General features: G+C 57.7%; 1 protein-coding gene across 1 annotated transcript in view; it reads right to left on the reverse strand.

The window, feature by feature from the left end:
- Nucleotides 1-1,265: 1,265 nt before the first annotated feature.
- IGSF9B (immunoglobulin superfamily member 9B) overlaps nt 1,266-18,879 on the reverse strand; it is a 41,533-nt gene continuing 23,919 nt past the window's right edge. The window contains exons 13-20 of the mRNA XM_060104662.1: nt 18,533-18,708; nt 17,081-17,307; nt 16,276-16,360; nt 14,312-14,473; nt 14,008-14,053; nt 11,797-13,446; nt 4,428-4,549; nt 1,266-1,474 (exon numbers count right to left, since the gene is read on the reverse strand). Of these exons, the coding sequence (XP_059960645.1) occupies nt 1,266-1,474; nt 4,428-4,549; nt 11,797-13,446; nt 14,008-14,053; nt 14,312-14,473; nt 16,276-16,360; nt 17,081-17,307; nt 18,533-18,708 (2,677 nt within the window). The remainder of the gene's footprint in view (nt 1,475-4,427; nt 4,550-11,796; nt 13,447-14,007; nt 14,054-14,311; nt 14,474-16,275; nt 16,361-17,080; nt 17,308-18,532; nt 18,709-18,879) is intronic.

The following is an 18,879-nucleotide window of genomic DNA, read 5'->3' on the forward strand; positions in this document are numbered from 1 at the left end:
CTGAGCACCCCCAGAACCCAGAATCTGAGGCCCCCCAGCTTTATCTGATCCCATCCTGTGGGAGCTCAGGTCTGCGGCGGGCTGCACGTGGGAAGCGTGGAGAGGAGCGCAGGCGGGCTCCCCACACGTGGCAATTAATCAATCTGGGGAATTAGCTCCCACAAAAGGAAAGGAGGAATCCAATCAGGGCCTTGGAACAGCGCTCCAGAGGGTGCGGAGCCAGGCTGGGATATAAATAGAGCCGCGGCGCCTGGTGCTCGGCACAGATGGCTCCAGAGTGGGAGGCCCTCGGCCACAGGGCACCCGGCCTGGCTGGACCAAGGGGCTGACGATGAGCTTGAGTCTGAGCACAGGGCCCCCTCCCGGCCCCGCTGCTAAGCAGCTTCTACTTCTGAGCCAAACCATGAAACGAAGAGAGATGCCTGTCTGGCCGTTCACCAGCCACCCTTCTTCAACCAGAACCAAGAAATAAAGGCTGTGTTTAGTCCTGTGGTAACTCACTGCTGAACCCCCCAAAGCAGGCAGCAGGAACCATGGCAAGCCCCTACTTCCACTCTGAATGGGAGAAGGTCAAGACAAATGGGGAATTCAGCTGAGAAGGCATGAATCCCATTTCAGAAGGACTCATTCCCGAGATATAGACACCAGGGCCCCCGCCAGCCCCTCACAAAGCCCACATGCCAGCTGCCCTCTCCCTCCTCCTTCCACTGACCACAGAAGTAAACAGCATTTGCTTCCACGTACATATATATACATAAAGAAACCCACAAACTACACACATACGCATTTGCATCTATATCTATATATATGTAGAGTCTGGAAGATGGCAGGAAGTCCAGCCCTCTTTCAGGACTTGAGAAACTGAACAGAAGCAGATAGCAGTGAGAGCCATTGCTTCCTCTTTTGCACTCCAGAGATATTTGAGGAGGTGGGAAAAATCCATCCAGTGAAGAGGGGAAGGCGGGGGAGGAGGCATCTCTCTCCCCGTCCCCAGTTCACTTCCCGAGCTCTACACACAGCCACAGCGGCCCGTCTGCCCTCAGCCCTCTCTGCTGGACACGAGGCCAGCAGGTCAGGACGCAGAGGAGACACCCGCTCAGGCCAGAGGGAGAACAAGCAGAACCAGGGTCTGAGCAGCCCTGGAAACTAACGGCCAGGCCACCCCTCCACTGGCAGGATAGGATGAAGCCCCGCACACCCATCGCCCGTGCCCACCCTTGCCCCTTGGCCAGCATCCTTGCCCAGGGGACACTTAAGTTGTGGCATCACAGCAAAGTGGCGTGGCCAGGGTCATCATGCTCCACGCTGCTGAGAATTGCCGTCTGGTCTTCCGGAAGCTGGCGGTGGCACAAGTCTGAGAGTCGGGCAAAGGGGTCGGGCCGGGAATGTCTCTTCTTCCTCCGGAGGCAGACAGCTTCGTCGGGCCACAGGACCTGAGAGTTTGGAAGGTTCTGAGCCTGGGAGGCAGAACCATCTGGGGAGGAGCAGGTGCACACACACAGGAAAAGAGAAGACAGTGGTGAAAGGGAGAAGGCAGCCTCACACACCCAGCCGTCCTCTGCAGGGCATGGTGCCCGGCCTCTCGTGTCACACGCCGGAATCACCCAAGTGCAGAATGTGCAGCAGAGAAACCATGAAGGGCCAGCGCCCGGGGCCGCCCCAAGTGCTGTCCTAGTGAGAGCCAGGAAGCAGCACGGCTGTGGCTGTACTTCCTGCAGATTCACAGATCTAGCCAAGCAACATCTCTTTTACATCTTGTATTTAATATTGAATATATTCAGTACCTTTTATCTAATATTTCTTCTATTTATCGATATTAAAGAAATATTCATATGTCTCTTTTAGTGCCTCCTGGGTACCAGGCATCGTTCTCGGTACTGGGGTTGGGACTCAGCACACTTTTCCCCCCACCGCCCCCCCAGGCAGTGACGGACGTCACACAGATTTTATCCATACGCATTAGAGTCAGGTCTGGCCCACCCTGGACTGCCAGGGCCACCCTCTGCCTTATGGTCCTTCTGGGGACACAGAGGTAAAGCCCTTGCATTCTAGAAGATTATACTTCAATGTGGCAATGGGGAGGAAGAGACAAACTATAAAGACTTAAAAACTACAGATATAAAACTGTCAGATACTGCAAGTCCTACCAAGAAAGATAAAATAGGATCACTAGATGGCAAATGAACGAGGCACTGCTTCTACTCTGAAGGAGTAACACCAAGGCGAGTCTTGAATTAGGAACCTTCCACAGACCTAGGGGAGAAGAGTCCCCTCAGTGTGAAAGCCCCAGGCTGAGAGCAAACGTGACCTGTTGACCGAAGGAAGGCCATCACGGTAACTCAGAGCGAGCAGAGTCGGTGAGGCAGGCAGAAGTCTGTTCTGATCGCAGGGGGAAGCGTCTGGAGGGTTTTAATCAGAAGTGTGTGTGTACGTGTGCATGCGGGTATGTGCGTGCACACTCCCGTGACTTTCTAAAAATCACTCTGGTCGCTGTATGTTGAATACACTGCAGGAGCCAGGATGGAGGCAGGAGGGCCAGAGAGGAGGCCGCTGCTCTGGGCAAGGTGAGAGATGGGAATGACTCGTAATTTAGCTTTAGCATTTGAGACAGAAAAAAGTGGTCAGATTCAGGATGTGTTTTAAAAGTTAAGTCAACAGACCTTACCAGATGGACTGGATGTAAGACGTGAAAGGAAGAGGGTCAAGGATGAAGTACCCTGAGCAACTGGGCAGGTAGGAGAGCCTTTTATGAAACTGGGAAAGAACCGAGGAGAAGCATATCTGGATAATCAGTAACTCTATTTTGGACACGGTAAAGGCTTACAGGCCATCCAGCTGCATGTGGAGCAGGCACCTGAACATATGAGACTTGAGCTCACGGACAAGATCTGGGCTAAAGACGGAGGGCATTTGCGAGTTGTGAACGTATGACAGGGAACAGGACCACTGCAAGCAGAACAACAGAGAATACAGGCACCTCATGGGAATTTTTGCAAAAAAAAAAAAAAACAGAATAGATAAATGATAGGTAGGTAGGTAGGTAGGTATGTAGATGGGTCTTAACCTGAAATGGGCTTAAGTGGGTTGAAAATTCAGCTTTGGGCTCTAATTTCTCTCTCAAAACCTAAAAAATTCATTTTCTTTCTCTCCACCTCAGTATTCCAACCTATAAACTAACAAGATAATAGTACCACCTGAAGGCTAAGTGAGAACTAAGTGCTCACTGCCTCCCAAAGATTCAAGGGCCTCTGTGTATCACTCTTCCATAACCCATCCTCTGCAGAAAGTTGCACTCTGGTAGATAAGAAAGACTGGCAAGGAAGCTGTGCAGTGGTCTTCTTGGACGGCCTGTCACAGCACTTCTAAAACCACTGGTAAAAAGAGAGCACGTGATAAATATTAAGGAATTTTCTAAGTATGAAAAAGGGCTGAATTATTTTTGCACTATATTAGAAGTTACCTATAGCTGCTGGATAAACATCACACATTTCAGTAGTGGTGTCCTTTTCATGAAATACAGCAATTTCACTCTATCTCATGGAGAAAAGTCTGGCCAGCCCGCAGAGGCTGAGTCCATGCCACAGTGACCCCTTAACACTGAGTAGGACCCCAGAATTTCATGTCCAACCAGAGGCCTGAAATGATAAAGAGGAAATATTTAAGGAGATAGGGACATGTCCAAGGCATATGACAGAATGAGAAAGAAAAGTACTACTTATGTTGTTAAAAAATACAGGGGACTTCCCTGGTGGCGCAGTAGTTGAGAATCCGCCTGCTGATGCAGGGGACATGGGTTCGATCCCTGGTCCGGGAAGATCCCACATGCCGCGGAGCTACTAAGCCTGTTCGCCACAACTACTGAGCCTGCGCTCTAGAGCCCGGGAGCCACAACTACTAAGCCCGTGCGCCACAACTACTAAGCCCGTGCGCCACAACTACTGAAGTCCGCACGCCTAGAGAGCCCGTGCTCCACAACGAGAAGCCACCGCAAAGAGAAGCCCACACACCGCAACGAAGAGTAGCCCCCGCTCGCCGCAACTAGAGAAAGCCTGCACACAGCAACAAAGACCCAACGCAGCCAAAAAAAAAAAAAAAAAAAAATACACTAAAACAATGCCACGTATTTTCTAAAGGCGTATGCACAGAAGGGTTCTGAACACACATACCCCCAAGAAGGATGGTTCCCAGGTTGGATGAAACAGAACTGGGAGGATGATCTGAGACTTTTAACCTTACTTTTCTCATTTTTTGATATGAAAATTCTATTTGTGTATTACTTGACAATTATTATTAAAGAGAAGCAAAGAACAAGATAAGCTGGAGGAGTCGATTGTGCAGAGAACCCAGGGCTGGGATCCTGAGCCAGACAAGCCCGTAGTGGCAGGTCAGAGTGGGAAGAGAGGAACAGGGTGCTTCTCGACATTTACCGGATCGTTTCTTTGACTTCGAGGAGCCCTTGGATGACTTTTTGGGCTTCTTTATCCGTTGGTATTTCAGAGCCTCCAGCCTCTCAGGTACAGCAGCATTCCCAGGAGCAGGTGGATGTGTCCTGGAAGGGACAATTGGAGAGGCACAGGTCAGCTCCCGGACGAGAGAGCTTTGGAAGAGGAGCTGGAAGAAAGCCAAGTAGCTGACCCAGAGGAAAAAGAGCCCAGCTCTACGGAGTCCCAGGTGCCCATGACGGCTCCGTGACACCTGCCTTCCTGCTGCTCCTGGAAGAGAGAACCCCAGTGGAGAGCTCCAGCAGTGGGAGGCCTGCTGCAGGTGGACACCGATCTGTAGAGCCATCGGATGACCTAGGAAAGGGAGAGACAGGCTTTAATGGCAAACCCATCACATGGCACTCAAGCTGGGGCAAGGAAGTTGGAGAAGGAAACAGCTTTGATGTCTGAAGTTTATGGATCATCACAGTCAAGACCTTGAAATGAAAAGTAAAGGGGCAGATTAAAGGAGGGGAAGAACCACCCCACCCCACTGACTGTCCTCCTCCGGGAAAGACAGGGCCGGGCCAGATGGGAACCCAGTGCCCAGTGACATCATCCCCTCCATCGCCAAGATTCAGGCAGAGCCCCGGCAGCCAACAGCAACTAACAGTTGTCGTCCACCAACATTTCAGCAGCAGACTGGGCTCAGACTTCATCAGTCACGTGAGAGAACAGACGAGGATGGGAGTGGATTGTGGCGGTGAGAGTGTCCAAATCAGGCTTGCAAAGCCCTTGACATCCGCAGCAGGTATCCAGTGGATCCATATTTTAAGATTCGACAGAAAAACCAAGGTTATGGGAGAGGAGACCACCTACGTCAGCATCTCTTCCTGCCCCGGTTGTCGAGTGGGTGTAGCCATTTGCCTAACAGAGCAACTGCATGGTTAGGACAAAGGCAACAACTTAACTGGAGCCTGTGCTGCCCAGGTGACAAAGGGGCCCAAAGAGAGCTGAGAGGATGGACTGTCTGTGACAGTCTGCACTTACTGGAGAGAACTGTTCAAGGGTCATAAAAGAAGAAAATCTAGAAGACATGGATCAATGCCATTTCTTCTCAAAGTAAGCCAAACTTGGACCCTGAGGAGTAAGGGGGGAAGAGGGAGACAGGTCGCTCTTTCTTTCCCTCCAGTGCTGGCATCAGCACGCCATCAGGGAAGCAGGGACACTCCAGGACCCTGGTGGATGGGGGCGAGTCACTCTCCCTCCATCCCCACACCTCCCTCTTCCATCGCCCTCACAATCAGTGGTGGGTAAATTCTGACAGGAAGGAGTAGACAGCCAAACCTGTGAGGGGAAAAAAAGTCCCCAGTGGTGAGCAAGCAATCTAAGGTTTAAAAAAAAAAAAAAAAGAGGGGTGGGAAGACTACAGCCACATCCCCCCAGCATCAGATATCTCTGCAGGGACGAGAAAGAAAAACATACAGACTAACTGTGGATAAGCCTCTGGTTCCCGGGGTTTCTTGCACTAACTGACAGTGAAGCAAACCTACACCTTCTTTGACGAACGCCATCATTCCATCGTCCTTTAGTAGATAAAGCATGGAGAAGCTCCTCCCAAGTTCAGGTCAGAGACGTGTTCATTTTCAACAGCCCCCTAAGAGCACAGAACTAAGAACCCAGCTACATGCACACACGGTCTCAGAGAGGAGGAGTCCAGCTCACCACTGGAGGCCGGGCCTTCACCCCAAAGACCTGACTGCCACCTCCCCCTTCCTTCCTCCTTCACAAACCCCCCAGCCGACCCAGGGAGACCCTGCACAGCAGCAGTTGGAAGGAAACTTGGGAGGCAGACAAAGGTTGGAGATGGCCAGGGCACGAGGGAGCAGGACTTCCCAGAGCTGATGCAACGTCCTCACCCCCCGCTCATCCTGGACTAAGGCTTCTTCGTGCTGCCTAAAAGGAAAAAGACATGAATCCACACCTCAGTTCATCTGCCTCCCGGTCCTGGCCAGAGTCTTCCAAAAGGCCATACAGATGAATGGTGTACAGTCTGAGGAGGCGCATGACAAGCAAGTGGACCCAGGGTCCAGTAAGCAAACAACGCAATTCAGGGTGACCCTCTGGGCATGAGAGAAATGGGTACAGGGTGCCCCCGAAAACTCCTAGGGATTCTCCAAGCCAGCTGTAAGTTCCAGGGCCAACATTATTCTTACAAGCAACAAATTACTGCTATTACCACTTGTATCATACGGCATTTACTTACCACTTACCACGCCAGGCGCTGCTCTATGTTCCCTGCAATAATTTTCTTTAACCCTTACAACATCCCTAAGAGGCAAATACTGTACTGACCCCACTTTTCAGATGGAGAAACTGAAGTTAGAGAGGTTAGGCAGTCTGTCTTATAATCCAGTTATCATGGGATAAGAGCCAGGACTCAACATCAGATAAACTGCGTGTCCAACTTCTTCCTAAGGGAAACAGGTGCAGAACCTACATGGAAGGGAAACACTGCTTTCGCATGCACCTGAGCAATCAGCCTGCCCTGCACGCACTCGCTGCCACAGTCACTGACATTCTCTGCTTCGGTGGCAGAGTCAGAGAAGACAGACCAGGGAGGGGAAAAGCTGGCTGAAGTTATGCCCTCAGGCAATGATTCCGGAGCAGCAACAATCCACTGAGTGGGGGAAGCCAATTTTCCCTTGTGAAGCAGCCAAGCTCCAGCTCTTCCAAGACACCTGCTGTCCGCCTGTTTTCGCATTTGGCTTGGTGCTCAGGCTCAGATGCACGACAGGAGAAGGCTCCCCAAGGCACTGGAACACTCTCCCAGTACAGGAGGCAAAAAATAAAAGCAAGGGTCTGGAAGGACGGGAGGTACAGGGGAGGGGGCAAAATGGGTCTTTATATTCAGCTAATTATGTAGAAAAGTCACATGAAATGTGTCCCAGCAGACTGGAATCAAACCACCTCCCTTCTCTGGGAAGGGGGAAGGGGGACCATGTCCCCTGTCAACGCCGAGCCCCCCACGGAACTTTCAGGTAATGGACTTCTGACGCCGATGACGTAGGAGGCTGGGGGAAGCAGCTCCATCCCATCCCTGGAACAGGGGCAGCAGGGAGTCCAGGGCTGACCAGTGGGGTGCCTGCCCTCCAGGGAGGTGAGGCCGGAGTTCTCTTTCCAGTCAGCCCCAGTTCTTCCAGAACACATAAGAATTCAGCAAACGTGGACCCCATCCCCCAGAAAGTACGAGCAGTACTGGAAGGTGAAGGCCTGAAATTAAAGCCCAGGGGCTTCTCTGGAGCGTGTTCCCCATGAACCCCAGTTCTCTGTCCCACAGGTGTTTCTTTGTGGTTCACACCTACCAAAGACAGCCTGAAATTGACCTTAACACTCTTTTTCTCTCTCTCACCTGTTATAAAATCCATACAAAATCCAAACCACAACCAGATAGCCCCAGAGGCCTTAGTGTGTATCTCTATGCTCACCCAGAGCAGTGGAAGAAAGACACAGCCAGGTTCAAAAAGGCAAACCACAGGGCAGGACAGTCGAAATCCTCCAGACTTTTCCTGCCCTCCTGCCCCAAGAGCTGGCCGTTACCCCAGGGCTGCCGCGCCCGGTGACAGGCAGAGCAGTGATAAAGGAGCACTTCCTTCCTCTCCTGAGCGGACACTCTGATCTCTGACTACAGGACTGGGGTGGAGACCGAGGACACCCACTCACATCCACGGTGTAGCCAGGACATGGGTGAACCCACCCTCTGTCACAGCACAGCCAGCCAGGAGTCCGGAGATCAGTGCCCACCACTGCGCCCACAGACAGCCCCCCTCTGGTGGGCCAAGTGTGTGGCCTCCGAACTTGGGAGACGCTTTTACCAACGGGACCTCCTTCCCAAGGTTCACCTAGTACAAGGGGCCCCAGCACGCTCCCAACCCACCTGCCTCGTGGAGGCCAAGGTCAGTATGAACAGGAAGGGGCATCAGAGGGGATGCAAGAACAGGGCCGCTACTGGTGTCAGACAGGGAACTGAGAGCCCCGTCCACAAAGGGACACGTAGAGAAGGGAGCTGGGAGGAGGAGGAAAGGGGAGAGGAGGAGGGGCGGGGCGGGGAGTGCGGGAGCAGAACAGGGGAGAGCGAAGGAAGTGGGAACAGAGCAAGGACACACGTGGACGAGACGAGTCACACCACCTCCAACGAGACCCACTGGGGACACATGCAAAGGCAGTGTGAGGGTGGCGCCCGAGGAGGAGCCTGGCTCCTGCAAGGGCCCAGCGGCCTCCACCCAGAGCTCTCGGCAGGCAGCACGGTGAGGGCCTGACTCCCCAAGGCTGGAGCTGGCCGGGCCGGGCGGAAACCACCCCGCATTGCGCCCCTGGTTTCTGGGTTTTACCACAGCAGTGAGAGGGCACTCAGCCCCCAGGTCTGGCAGGTGGGGACACCGGGGAGGCGGTCACGAACGAGAACGGGGCCCGGGCCCAGGCACTTTCCCGGACTGGAGTGAGAGCTGGGCCTGGAGTCATCACTTCTCTGGGGGCAGCAGGGGGGTCACAACTGGGGGCAGGGAGGAGAGCAGGAAGGTGGAGGGCGGTCCCATCACTATCACCCCGTTGGCCGCTCCTAACTACGCTGTGCCTGGTCTCCCCAAGCTCATGGCTGCGGCGTGGCACCCGGCCAGCCTCACACAATCCCACGACCTCTGGCTGCGGACACTCTCATGGCTGCAGATCACGAGGAGATGGCACGGCCGTCCTGTTTACGGGAGGCCATCCTTACGACCAGAGGAGACTGATGGTCCTGAGTTAGGACCGTTAGCCCTCCTGCCGTCTCCAGGTGGGGAAGGGATGCAGAGCCTTCAACCCGGGAAGCCAGAAGCGCCCAGAGGAGGCTCCCTCTCCCATCTGAGTGCCTGGTGCCTGCATTTGCTTGTGGCCACAAGCATGGGACTGGCGTCCACGGCAAAGGGAAGATCTTGTCAGCTGCCATGAGACTGAGCAGGCCTCAGGGGACCACAGAAACCTCTCAAAGAGACTTGGCACCCCTCTGCTGTCAAGTTCCTGAGACCTCCACCTAGAAGAGGAGTCGCCCACATGGACAGCAGAGCTGCCTTCCGCCCGGGGGCCTGTCCTCTCCTCCGGCAGAGCTCCTCCAAGACCCCTTCCCGGAGCTGTGGCCCAGGGACATCAGGAGTGGCTACTGCAGGGGCCTTGAGAGCAACGTGAGCCCGCGGGCGAGGTCCACGCCTCAGTCCTGTGACAGCCAGCAGGCTGCAGAGCAGGCTCAGGAGTGGTGACCTCTCCCCGCCCCTGCCCTCAGAGGACGACAGGTGGCCTGGTCCTGAGAAAGACCCGGCTGGTGAGGAAAGGAGCAGGGCCATAGCCCAACCCCGTGCTCCTGGGAGGACCGATCATCAGCAGGATCCCAAGAGGACAGTGAGGGAGGGGCCCCCCCAGGGGAGGATCTGCACCCGGGGGGCTTAGGGAGGAAGGGCGTCTCTATGCCTACTACTGGGGAAACCGGGCAGAAAGGGGCCGGTGCTCCGAGACACCACGTGCCCAGCCAGGTTGCCAAGGTGCAGAGGTGCAAAGCGCTCGTAGGCATTCTAGGCCCCCGAGGGTGCATGCAGGGCCCCAAGGGCCTCTGTGGGAAGCTCTGGGCAGCAGGATGGCGAGGTGTCTGAGTGCAAAAACTGCAGGGAGGCTCTGGGAGGGGCTCAGAAGCTGCAGCGCGGCCGTGCGAGCGAGGCCCAGCAGCTGTGGCAGCAGCAGGGCGTGGGGACCCAGAAGCCACGGGCCATCGGAGCGGAGGCTGCCGCCCCACAGAGGGGTGAGGGCTGTGGTCTGGATTCCCCTGCGGAGGGAGCGCTGGCCCTGCGGAAGCCCGTCCGCTGGTCCGCCCCCTGCCCACCCACCCAGCCGGAGCTCCCTTACCTATTGAGCTGAAGAGAGGCTTGTCTCGACAACACTGCCCAGATAGCTGAGATCAATCAGAAACAAAGCGGTTATCAACATGGGTGCGGGGGAACCACCCACGCACACCCAGAGGGAAGGGGAGGAGCATGGGGACCAGAGAACCGACAAGCGAGGCCAGAGAATGGGGTGAGGAGCAGTAAGGAGAGAGACAGAGACCCAGACGGCACGATGGGACGAAGCAGATGAGGCTGCACAAAGCACAGACGACAGGGCGCGGCCCCCCGCATCTCCTGCACAGACAGCACGCAGCTCTCCTCCGCCTCCCGAGCTGCTCCCCACCTGAGCCGGGGTGGGAGGTGAGGCTTGTGCTTCCAGGTACCAGGGTGGGGGGGAGGGAAGGGGGCAAGGGAAGGGCGCCGGGCTCCCTCCTCTCGACCTCCTCCCGTCTGCCTACCACCAGGCCAGCCTCCTCTGGACCCTGCTCCCCTGCACAGGCGGCCACATCAAGAAGAGACCAAAGGACGGAACCGGGGCGGGGCGCAGGAGGGATGGGGGACTACGGACGGTGCAGGCTCTTCCCAGCAAGTCGGGCCAACCCAAAGAAGATGGAGAAGGAAGAGAGACGGACAGAAGGACGGACTTGGGGAGGAAGTAGTGGGAGGAGGAGGGAGGAGAGCAAAAGAGAGACCAGAGAGAGAGAACACGGGCAGGCGTCCAGGCTGACTGGTACCTGGCACACCAGCTGCTACAGTTTACAGTGGGCTCCCCCAGGCCGGCTGATCGCAGGGGCTTGTCTGTCTGTCTGTCTGTCTGCAGCTCCCTGCGAGGCACACAGGTTGGGGTGGGGCGTGTGGCTCGGGCACACGGTTCAGAGGCCTGAGATTTTGCTCCCAGCCTCCAGGACGCAGCCTCCAGGGAGGCTGGGGGGCCAGGTGGGGGCGGGAGGCGGCACTCACTAGGCTGCTAAGGGCAGGAGGTTGGGGACGGGAGCCTGGTGGTCCAGGGAAGTCAGGCTCCAGGGTCCTGCTTTCGAGGAGGAGAGGCCGAGGAAGAAAAGAAGGCTGGATACAAGGTCTCTGGGCCAACCCTGGAACCACCCGAAGCCAGGCTCGCGGGGACGTGGTGGGCTCTCCACTCCAGAAGGCCCCGGGGGACTACTCATGGGGACACACCACACACCCCCTGGCCACGTCCTCTCCCCCGGCCCCCAGATGGCCTCCTGAGAGCTCTGGGCTGGGTGGGGAAGACCCCTCATGCCCCTGGCAGGGTACCTGGGCAGGTAAGCCACACCCCCACCCCAGTGACACTCCCTGCCGCTGCCAAGACCAGCGCTCCTCTCCCGAAGGGATGCTGCAGCGTGTCCTGACAAGCCCTGTCAGTCGGTGGATGGAAGGGCGAGGGCAGGGGAGGAAGGGGGAGGAAGATGACCAGGCGGCGGTGGGCAGGAGAGACGGCTCACACTCACCCTGCAGTAGGTAACGGTGGCGGCGGGGGCTCCGGTCTGAGCAGCTCCTCCCCCACCCTCCGAGGGGAAGGCGTCTGTCCAAACACATCCAAGTGGTCCACAGGCCCCGCGGGGCCCGGCGGAGGGGAGGGGAAGCCCGTGGCCAGAGTGGTGAAGCCCACGGTGGGCTGGTAGCTGGGGCTGCCACTGCGGCTGCTCTGGGACGGGGAGCCCGTGGACGGTGTGGACTTGCGTGAGAAGCTGACGACAGCCGGCGGCTGCAGGGCGGTCTCTGACACCTCGGCGGGCTGCAGGAGGCCGGGGCGCGGCCGGGCCCGCGCGGCGAGCTCGGGGGAGCTGGTACGCGAGCCGAGGGGGCTCTGGGTCAGAGGCGAGAGCCGGGAGGGCTGTAGCACCACTTGATGTAAACTGGGCTCGGCGCGCCTGGCCTGCCGGGGGCTAGGCCGCGGCCGGGGCTGAGGCTCGTACCACGGGGTGTCCAGGCCCAGCGCGCTGGGGCCGCCGTGCGCCCCCGGCTCGGCCGGCTCGGGGTAAGGCAACACGGGTATGCCCATGCCTTGGCTGGTGTGTCTCAGCTGCCCTTGGCTCACCAGAGGTTGCACAGGCCTGTCCTGCCACTTGGCGGCGGGGGGCACTGGGGCAGGGCCTCTGCCCGGCACCTTGCCAGCCCAGCCCTTGGGCGCCTCCAAAGACAGGATGCCCGGGTAGGCTGCGGGCACCTGCAGGGAGGCGGGCGGCAGTCCTCGGGGGAGGCCGGCCGCAGGCTGCAGACTCTCAGCCACATCACACGGGTGCAGCTGGTGGGGGAACACCACGGCCGGGGTCTCCAGTCCTCCAAAGGGGAACTCCGGCCGGCCCCAGGGCTCTGGGGAGCGCCCGCCGGTGGGCGTCTGAGTCAAGGGCAGCGTGCTGTTGGAAGCGTTCTCTCCGTTCTCCTCGGGGATGGCGGGGTGGCCGAAAGGCCCCTCGGCATGCAGCGGTGGCGAGGACATGACAGAGCTCAAGGGGCTGCCCACCTCCGGCATGTAGAAGGGCGGCGGCTCCACCTCCCCAGGGCTGCTGCTGCTGAGGTACCCGTAATACTGGCTGTGGTGGAAGGGCCGGGGGGCGGGCGGCCTGGCTTGGCCAGTGGCCTGGAGCCGGCCCTCCAGGCCGCCGGGGCCCTCCAGGCTGCGGGGCTGGAACCGAGGGCTGTATGCTGGTGGTGGCAGGTAGGACTCCTGGCTGGATGACAGAGGGGTCAGCTGGGACTTGAGGGCGGCCACAGACGCAGGCACCAGCGGGTCTTCATTCTCCTCGTCCGACTGGCGGAACTCAGGGTACATGTCGGTCTCCTCCGCAAAGGGGAAGCCCTCGATGCGCCGAGCCTTCGCAGAGGGCTCCACCTCAGAGGGGTCCATCACAAAGCGGCCGTCGGGGCCCCTGCTGATGAGCTCGATGGGCGTGGTGGCCTCCGCCTCAGCCTCCGCCTTGGCCACGCTGTACTTCTTGCTGCTGATGGCCCTCTTGGTCTTCTTGTACAAAGACAGCTCCTTCTCCCGCACGGGGCTCAGCATCCTCTTGGCCGCCGGCTGGCCCTGGTCGTCGGAGGACTCGGACGGGGCGCGGAGTGTGCGGATGCTCTCGGGGCTGACCTTGCCGGAGGACAAGCTGGGGACAGGGAGAGAGCAGCAGGCGTGAGGAAGCTCAGAGGACACTACTGCTTTCCGTTCTCCCTGCAAAGTACCACACGCGCCTAGGAGGACGCTAGTGAGGAGGAGGAATGCTGGCGGGTGGCGTGGGCTGGCATGAAATACTCTGGGCGACTCTCAACTCTCAACTGTCCAGGCGTGCACTGTCCACTTTCCAAATGGACACCTCGTTTCCACGTTTGTTCTGCCTGCTCCTATGTTTGCTACCTCTCTGCATTCACACCTGCAACTTCACTCCCAGGTTGCTCAAGGAATGCAAGCTCATTTTAAGAGTAACTTAAGCAAGGCATATTGAGAAGACACAACTGTTAGAATGGAAAAAACTCAAAGAAATAAACAGCTCATCTACTATTTTGGGTCATCTACACTACTGCTCCCCCTGTTAGTGCGGACAACTTAAAATTACCATGCAGATCAATTAAGGGAAAACAGCTTAGAAACACTGTCACGGGACGGAGCGAGCCCTCCACCCTCCACCCCAGATGGCCGTACCCTGTCTCTCTGGGGCTAGACCACTTACGGAGACTCCAGGCTCTTCCTGCAGTGCGTGATGGAGAGTGGAGGGTCTGGAGGGAGAAAGAGGGGAGCCCGCTGAGGCCTGACGCCACACAGCCCTCCCCAGCTGTCAGCAGGGTCCAGAGCAAAGCCCCGCAGGGAAGCAGCACCCTAGCATCTGGCACGTCTGGGTCCAGGATCACGTGCCCCCACCGGGTCTGCCTCCTCCCTCGTTTCGGTCCCAGCCGACTCTCCCACCATCAAAGCAAGTCCCATCAGCAGCTCTGCCCACGAGGTCCCAGTTTGCCAGTTTTCAAGGCGACACCTACCTTTCTTGCGCTTGAGCTTCCGCTTGCGCTGCCTGTTGACAAAGCAGGCGGCCAGGGTGCTGAACAGGATGGCCGCAGCCAGGAAGCATATGGTGGCCACGATTCCAGCCAGTACCGGCCGAGCCAGGCCTTCGTCGGTCAGGTCCGGCTGCGGGAAGATGTCTGGGGGGATAGGGGGAGAGCACGGGTTAGACCCTCCCTCCCCAGAGCCCCAGGTGGTTCCCCACCTGTGTAGGACAGACATCACTAAGGCTCCGCCCTAAAAATGAAGAGGTGGCGTGGCGGGAAGATGGAGAAGAGGGCGTTTACAGAACCGAGGAATCGCTACCTTGCATGCGGAGAGGAAACCCCATCTGTTATCTCTTCCCTGTGGGACGCCAGCTCTGTGATGGTCTGCGCTGGCCCAGGACCTTACCAGCCACCCTCACCTACCAGCACGCTCTACACGGAACCCGTGACTAGCTGACTGGACACTGCAGGGGCCTAAGCGTCACACGGGCATCGTGACTCCCACCAGCCTCCCTATAGGACCAGGGTCCAGAGGGTAAAACTCTGCAACAGCAACAGGGCTGTTGCTCCAGAACACAGGTGCCCCTTTCTAACCATCACAGTGCAGGCAGGCAACTTCTGCAGGGGGTCAGCACGTCCTGGTCACCACAGGCACGTGCTGGCACGGATAGGGGCATCAAACAACATCCTTGTTCTACAGGCAGAAGTGAGCCTCACTTGGTGCCCAGGTGCGCAGAGCTCAGAGTGACAGCCAAGACTGGACCAGTCCACTGTGTTACATGTCACCCGACAGTTGTGTTAGTAAGTGCCGCTCTACAGGCTCATCGAAGGGGAAGCCTATATATCTTGATACATTTGGCCAGAATCCATTGCCATGTCAATGACAGCAAGGGATTAAACAATCCAGATTGCGCTGACTGGTTGAGTAGAAAATGAAGGCTCAGCCTTTGGAAGTGGGAGGCTTCAAGACAGGGAATGCTGAGGGAGCTGCATCCTTGTTTACCACAGGAACCTCCCGACTGCCGGGAACGAGACATAAAGCCACCGAATGCAGAACAGTTCACGAGAGGCACCCCCAAACCCTCAAGTCCTCTCTTCTAGCTTGGCTGCAGCTCTCTTCCCTGGAGGGAAGCCAAGACAGAAGTACGCTCGTCTCTGCTGCTACAGCAGGCACCTCCGTGTAGAGAACAACAGCCCACGGTGCCTAGTACACGCGACAGAAGCCGCAGCCGCTCCCCCCACCCCGGGCCTTCTCGCCCGCCCACCCCCTGCCCTCCCCGCTGCCCCCATATCTCTACCAGGCCCGAGCATGAGCTTCTTGGCCCAGCTCTTGCCCACTGGCTCCGAGGGGCTCTGCAAGCGCTGCCCGAGGACGTGAGCCACTGCTGGATCACTAAGCAAAAACCTCTTTCCAAACCAAGGGAACCACTTCTGGGGGAGGGACCTGCTCCACGTGAGGCAGCGTAGCTGGAGAAAGATGTGTAGAAATGGGACCAGAGCCAAGAGAAAGAAAGAGAAATGGAGAAAATGCTGGGGAGTTGGCTTTATTTAGCCTGAAAGTATCTACGGAGAGGAAGGAATGGAGGAAAACAACACCAAACAGCAATTTTCCAAATGAAACACCCTAATTATGAAGCCGTCTTAACGAGAGGCGTCAGTACTGCTGACCTGTTTCTGTCTCTTCGCTCCAATTCGCCCCCCGCCCCACAAGAGGATGACACCGGAGGAACAGAAATGTTACAGCAAAAGGGCTGAAGTCCTTTTTGACTATTCTAACAAGAGCCTTAACTGGATTTCTCTCTGTGGTTACCTTATAGAAACGGCCATGAACGCAGCTCTTTAGATGGAGAAATCCTACCCACCTGGCAGGCTTCAGCTGGCGCTCTCGCTCTACTTCCAGCTCAGCCTCTTCCCATAAGAGCTGTTCCACAGACGCCGCCCCTCCCCCCAAGTACCTGTGCTGGAGACGCCGGCGATGTTGCTGGGCTCGCTGATCAGATCCTGCATGACAGCCAGGACCCGGAACTCGTACCATGTGTCCTACAGCCCCAGGGAGGAAACCCCGTCGTCAGCCAAGCGACCCGGACCTGCAACAGCCGCCCATCCTCCCCCCACCCCAGCTCTGCGACTCGGAGTATCTGCCGATTTCCATGGGATAAATACTCCCACCGTGGCCGATTTCAAGCTACCAATATGAGGTCATTGAAAGCAGAGTTGGGCAGAGATGCCACACGGGCTCTCAGGAGTGCAGGGAAGGGAGAGGGAAGATGGGTGGGGTGGTGGGCATCTGAGAAATTAGCTGTTGCCTCTCCAACTAGAGGGACACCCCGGTTTAAGGGGAGTCCGCTGGAAAAAAGGACCGTCATCTCCTCAGGGGCTCGGAACTGTTAAAGGGGGGACCCTCCTCTGGGCAAGTGGAAGACAACCCTTCTGGGAAGCCTCTGCCCACGTCAGACTCCAGCAGGGAGCTGGGCCCCCAGCCCACCCTGGCTCGTGTCGGCACCTGGAGACCCCCCCAAGCGGGAACAGCACTCCCCGCGGCCACAGGGCAGGCCCTGAACCTGCGGACCTCAGCTGAAGTGATCTGAGGATCCCAAACCCTGGCAGGAGACCTGGGAGCACAGGAGTGCAGGTGTGGGACGGTACGCAGCGGCACACACACACCTGAGCTGGGTCACTCAAAGCTTCCAGTGATTCTAGGAAGAGTCACGTCACTTCCGGAATTGAGAAAAGCAGCCGGGAAAATGCTAGGCACCTCACCTGGGACAGGTCCCTGGCGAAGAAGTCCCCGTCAGTGCCAGGTATGGCGTCATCCAGCGTCTCCCAGCGCTCTCCGACACGGAACTCCAGGACGTAGCGGTCGATGGGGAAGCTGTGGTTGGCAGGTGGGAGCCAGGACAGGAGCACACCCTGCTGGGTCCGGTTGGCTGTGAGGCACCTCGGTGGGGTAACCAGCACCAGGGGTTCTGGAGTTGTGACAGGGAATGCTGCGGGGGAGGGAGGGGTGATGGCGGGGGTGCCGAGGCCGCTGCAACCCCTCTACCCACACGTCCCTGTAGGGGCAGTGACCCCAGGGCGATGAGGGCCACACCCCCAGGGTGCAGGCATCAATTCAGGACACGTGTCCCATGAAGAGCCCTCCTGACCCAAGGGAAGGGGGCAGGGCGGTGGGCCCGAGCCTCCTGATTCCATTTCCAGAGCACTTCTAACGACACACACAAGGGCGTCAGGTCCCGTGAAAGGAAAAGAGTCAGGAACTTCAGGGAAGAAGGAAATGTAATTATCTTTTGAATAAGACAGTATCTTTGAAAAGATACTATAGGGACTTCCCTGGCAGTCCAGCGGTGAAGACTTCACCTTCCAACGCAGGGGGTGTGCGTTCGATCCCTGGTCAGGGAGCTAAGATCCCACACACCTCAATGCAGGGGGTGTGGGTTCAATCCCTGGTCAGGGAGCTAAGATCCCACACACCTCGGGGCCAAAAAACCAAAATATAAAAAACAGAAGCAACAGTGTAACAAATTCAACAAAGACTTTAAAAATGGTCCACATCAAATATATCTTAAAAATGAAAAAAAGATACTACAAAACGTATCTTTCATTCTCTTCCAAGGAAGGAGGAACATCTTCCCTAGCACTGCTCACTCCATCCGTTCCCCTCTGGCCCAGGTGGAAAAACAGGCCCCAGGGCACAGGGCTTCGGGGCGGGGTGAGCCACTGCAAGAAAGAATGTGGGACAAGGCTGGCGTGGGGCTGCCTGGTCACAGCCAACCTCTCTGGCCACAGACAGGGGCCAAATGCAACAGCAGGAGGGCGGGGTGAGCCGCTGGGTCAGGGAGGAAGAGGCAACCCTACGCCTTGCCACCAGATGAGGCCGGGGGGCCAGAGGAAGGGAGCAGCGGGAGTGCAAAAGGAGGAGGAAGGACCCCCACCCTGCCGGGAGGCACAGAAAGATGCAAACACGGGGCCAGCGAGGATCGATGGAACTGAAGCTCTTCCATCCGTCCAAGGACACGTCAGGGCAGCCCACGGCGCTCAGACGGGGCACGAGGCACCCTGGCCCGGACAAACCCCGCGGGACGGTAGGACAGACCCTCACTGGGAGGTCAGTGTTGGTCTTGTCAGGCACTTAGCAAGGCGCCCGCACACAGCGGGCAGGAAATGTCCGCTCTCCATCCCAGCTCCTCCAGGAGCACCCCGGCCCGGCCTCACCTAAAGTGTTCACAGTGACCACCTCACTGAAGGCGCTGGTGCCCAGCTTGTTCTGGGCCAGGACGCTGAACTGGTACGCTGTCTCGGGCTCCAGGGCATCCACCAGCAGCCAGCTGGGTCCCGGAGGCACAGGCAGGGACAGCCAGTCGTGGGGCCCAAACTGTGCCCGCTTCATCCTGCCCGAGAGAGAGAGGATCGGGGACAAGGGCGTGGGGTGGGTTACACTGGAGACTCGAGAGGGCACACAGGTGCTGGAGTTGGGGGCGCTGCCCCAGCCTCCCCGGGTTAGAGGTCAGGAGCAGGTCACGACCCCCCAGCTGTGGCTGGTGCCGGTCCCCATGAAGCCA

Source organism: Mesoplodon densirostris, chromosome 7 (assembly GCF_025265405.1).
Source record: "Mesoplodon densirostris isolate mMesDen1 chromosome 7, mMesDen1 primary haplotype, whole genome shotgun sequence".
Taxonomy (NCBI): domain Eukaryota; kingdom Metazoa; phylum Chordata; class Mammalia; order Artiodactyla; family Ziphiidae; genus Mesoplodon; species Mesoplodon densirostris.